This window comes from Heloderma suspectum, chromosome 6 (assembly GCF_057233095.1).
Source record: "Heloderma suspectum isolate Gila_16-S chromosome 6, 16-S_ref, whole genome shotgun sequence".
In the NCBI taxonomy this organism is placed as follows: domain Eukaryota; kingdom Metazoa; phylum Chordata; class Lepidosauria; order Squamata; family Helodermatidae; genus Heloderma; species Heloderma suspectum.
This window is the reverse complement of record NC_139463.1, coordinates 110103585-110108385: the sequence shown is the minus strand read 5'-3', so window position 1 is coordinate 110108385 and position 4801 is coordinate 110103585. Positions and strand designations below refer to the sequence as shown.

General features: G+C 43.5%; 1 protein-coding gene across 1 annotated transcript; it reads right to left on the bottom strand.

The window, feature by feature from the left end:
- Positions 1 to 944: 944 nt before the first annotated feature.
- LOC146342480 (olfactory receptor 2D3-like) lies at positions 945 to 1877 on the bottom strand. Its single transcript, XM_084807853.1, has one exon. The coding sequence runs from the start codon at positions 1875 to 1877 to the stop codon at positions 945 to 947; it is 933 nt and encodes a 310-aa protein (XP_084663979.1).
- Between the last annotated feature and the right edge of the window lie 2924 nt (positions 1878 to 4801).

The following is a 4801-nucleotide window of genomic DNA, read 5'->3' as shown; positions in this document are numbered from 1 at the left end:
TCCTACCTTTCCTCCATGTTTCTTTTAAACATAAGAAAGCATTACACACACACACACACACACACACACACGATCTCCCATATTTGAAGCATAAATACGTACAATTCATTCTGTCACTGACTGAGTGTACCACCTCATTCCCACCTCATTCTGATGGATTTACTGAACCAGCCTCAGCTTTTGTCAAGCCAGTTCTGTCCCAGGTATAGTCAAGATATCCTTGGATCTATCTTCCCACTAAGGCAAAGAGATGGGCCTGGCAAAGAGATGCAGTGGCACCAATTTGGGGGAACGTAGTGGCACCCATTCCTAGGGATGTATGCATATTAAAAACAACTCAGATCTGCTCTGTTCACAACCCCAAATGTGAATGGAGCACAGTTTTTGGTGAAAACTCACACATTCCTGATTTGTATTCACAAATGCACTTTAGAAAAATGCACACTGTAAAAATGTGATGTTTTAAAAATGCATTTTTACGCTTCTGTCTATGGAGGGAAAGAGTGCACTGGGGTGTGCTTTTTCAAAAAAATACCTACTGAAATGTGCACCTTTCCCATCTGAAGGAAAAACAATTGAAAATGGGAGTGAGGCAATCTAAGTTTCAAGATGGAGCTCAGAGAATCTCGGTGAGTTCAAACATCACACTGATTCTTCCATCCCTACAATTTTCCCCCAGACTTTCCTAAGAGCAGATTGTGAGACCATAACAGGATCTCAGCACAGGTCCCTCATATAGATGAGGTTAGGAGACAGGTCCATCCCAAAGGCTTGCAGTTTGATCTCCCATGTCCAAACACTCTGGCATAGTATTCATGCACTATCTATCTAAAAGTATTTCCAGGCTGCCTTTAATAATGGAACCCTCTCAAGGTGGCCAGCTGTCAGCCCCTGGGCAACATACTGACCATTTAGGCAACAAGCGTAATACTCAGATTTCTGATTCAATGCCCTTGTCTTCTCAGCACCTTGGCTGCTGCCCCATGAACATCCTTATTCCTCAGGGTGTAAATGATAGGGTTGAGTAAAGGGGTGATCACAATGTACAATACAGCAAATTTCTTGTCAAAATCAGAAGCTGTGTCCAACCCGGGTCTCATGTACATAATGATGAGAGTGCCGTAGAAGATGGTAACCACTGCCAAGTGGGAGGCACAGGTTGAGAAGGCCTTGCGCATACCAGACATTGACCGCATTTTCAATACAGTCAACAGAATGAGCCCATAGGAGGCCAGAATCACAGAAAGAGGTGCCAGAATATTCAGAGCAGCTGTTATGAAAACAATAGATTCTGTGTTGTGAGTGTCAGTGCATGCAAGTTTCAACACCACTGGCACCTCACAGATAAAGTGGTTGACATGGTTGGGACCACAATAGAGGTGGCTAAAGGTACAACTTACATTGATGGTAGTGAGAAGGACTCCAACTGACCAGGAGACTGAAGTGAGGAGTAATTGACGCCACCGGCCCATGAGAACACTATATACCAGGGGATGGCAGATGGCCAAGTAGCGGTCATAAGCCATAACACCCAGGAGAACACATTCGGCACTTCCAAGGACTGATATTACATGCATCTGGAGTGCACAACGTATTAAGGAGATCCTTCCATTTCCAGTAAGAAGGTTAAACAGCATCTGAGGCATGGTGGTGTTGACATAACAGATTTCTAGGCCTGCGAGGTGTGTAAGGAAGAAGTACATGGGAGTGTGGAGGTGGGAGTCAGCCTGCACCAGCAAGATAATCACCAGGTTTCCCACAATGGTAAGGAAATAGATTATAAGGATTATCACAAAAAGCAGAATCTGTGTCTCCCGGTGGTTGGTGAGACCCGCCAAGACAAATTCTGTGACCAAAGTGAAGTTTTCAACCCCCATCCTGGTCAGTCCACCTGTAGAAATAGAGATCACACACACAGAGAGAAAATGGGGTGAATCTGGCTATAACTCTGCTTTGAACCCCAGTTTTGCAGTGTCTCCAAGAGACATATTTATCAGCAATTCCACAATTGATTCTGTCATCAGTCTTTCCCCTCATGATATTTCAGGTGGTCTCTATGCCTTTTAACACTTCTAGATGCTACATGACCATTTTTGTTGCCTCCGTTTTGATGCTGCTGCTGGAAGAAATGCTTTCTTTTTATTTATTTAAAACATTTCTAGGCTGCCTTTCAGGGCATATGACTTCCCAAAGTGGCTTACAGCATTAAAATCCATATAATTAAAACAAGATACAATAATATGGCAACAAACATTCATAAAACAACAAACACCAGCAATAAAGAATTACTAAAAACACATAATTGCAGCTTCAGAGAAGTTAAACACAATTAGGGGAAGGACAGAGTCAAATAGCAGGTCTTCAGGACTTTCCTAAAAGCCTGCAATGATGGGGCCTGATGGATCTCTGATGGCAACCCATTCCAGAGATGTGGGGCCACCGTGGAACTAAATGCATGATCTAGTCAAAGTTAAATGACATTAAGGCTGCAACCTAAACTCACTTACTAGGGAGTAAGCCCCACTGAACACATTGGGACTTGCTTCTGAATAAACATGCCTAGGAATGTGCTGTAAATCCTATTTATTTCAATGGAAGCACACGCTCGCATTCTCCCCTTGAAATCCATAGCATTTAAAACTTGTTTGTTGTGGCACATCTAATCCTGTAAAAATACAACAGCTTTTAATACTTTCTTTAAGTCTTCAAATGCCTCAAAGTATCTACTGTTTAATGAAAGTCAGAGTAGAAGATTCTACCAGGCCCATAAGCATCATCTAAGACAAGACGTTGAATTCCTACTACCGCAACCCCCCAAAACCTGCCTTTCAAATCGCACAATATAGTGATTGTCTTACCTCTGTGCTGCTCCCAGGTGTTACGAAGTTTTCATGCCACCAGCTTATGTTTCTGTTTCCAGCACTTGGGTAGTTTCAGCCAACATTTTTTAAATGTGTTGTTGTTGTTGTCGTTGTTGTTGCTGGATGCTGGAAGAGTTTGAAAAATCACTGGACAGCCAAGGAGAACCTACACAATCTCTCACAAGAAAGCTACTGATGGAAGTCTTGCCTGTGCCATTTCGAAAAAGGCTGTTTTTCAGCAGAATCTTGGTAACTGAATGGATAGTGGCTTCTTTTTCCAATATGAGAGCAGGAAGCATTTAAAATTTCTTAGCTGAAAAACAGGAAGGTCTAATATTTCTCTGGAATTAATTATGTGTGAGCTTTGGACATGCAAATTGCAAAGGCTAACCAGAACCTCACAAATTAGTCAGCAAGCTTCGGGGTTTCCTAGAACTCTTAATCAGACAAAGAATTGAACAAAGTGAGCAGGGGTGGGGAAGCTTGCTGTTGTTAAAGCCATGGAGTCTGCATTTTGTCACAGTCTCCTGTATATTACTGTTTGGGAGTCTGAGACTTAGCTTGCAAGTGCTGGCTATTAGTGTCTCCTTTAGAAGGAGGATGGAAGGACTACACCTGCCTTCTAAAGCTCACCGAGCTTTTCCAGACAAATGAAATGATCCCTTGCTTACAAGACTGGGAAGGAATCTTCTTTTTATATACACAAATAGACAATCTAGCACAGCTCTATCTATCTTGTCAGACCTTGCATACATATCTCCCACCCCTGTTACCTGAGATCCTGCTGGACCTTGAGCTCACAAAGCATCTGCTCTACAGCTGAGCTATATGGTGTTGTTGTTGTTTTTGCCACCTCAACAATTGCTCATCTAACCAGTTCTTAAAGCCTTCTAAAGCAAGGGTCAGCATAACCCGGCTCCTTCAAGTGCCTAATTGTTCTTAGTATCAGAAGACTAACAGCATGCTGGGTTTGTTCCTCCTGGTGACTAGACTGGTGACTATTTCATGATTCAATAAGACAATAAAGATGATGAATTTATTCCACAGGGATTCCTCCAATTTCTTTGATACTTTCCCCTGGATCATTAAATGTTTGGTGACTTTTATCTCACACTCTTGGGTCCCAAGTCTTATATAGCAGAATGAGTGGAGGAAGTTATTTGAACTTTTCTTTTATTTATTTATTTATTTATTTATTTATTTTTAACCAAGGAACACTTGCAAAATGAAAGATATAGGACGGAATCCAATGGGGAGCTTATGCCCATGCCGATTCTCTTATACCCTGCTGACTGCTTTGTGCAAGCAGCCCCTACTAGCGATGGCGGAGGATTCCACCACGGACCCCAATGAGGCCAGATTCAGTAGAATCTGGCCTCCAGAGTCCATGGTGGAAAGGATCTCTTACCTCCACCTCTGACCAGAATCCTCTTCGGCCAGATCCTCCCCACAGCCAGCTTTGTATCATCATTGGTGATACGGCCACCATTGGTGTGCCGTATCACTGGCTGAGGGATCTCCGGATGCAAATGGTGTAGTAGACGCCATTTGTGGCTGTAAAGCTCTTAGATTAACCTAAATGCAGCCATTTACAGCTGCATTTAGGTTAATCTAAGAGCTTTATGACCTCAAATGGTGTCCACTACGCCATTTGCATCCAGACATCCCTCAGCCAGCGATACGGCGAGCTAATGGCAGCCTTATCGCCAATGATACGGAGTCGGCAGCTGGCTCCGAGGATCACCATGGAGTGGAGCCAACCAAAGAGGATTCCAGGGGGAGGGACAGATCACCTCCCCCAATGGGTGGATTCCCCCCCGGAACAGCTGGTAGGGAATCCGCCCATCCCTAGCTCCTACCACTTACTCAGTGATGATTTAGTGCTTCTGGGGCAGCCCAAAATGAGTGGAAATGCTCCTTTCTAGAAATAGGCAGTTTGG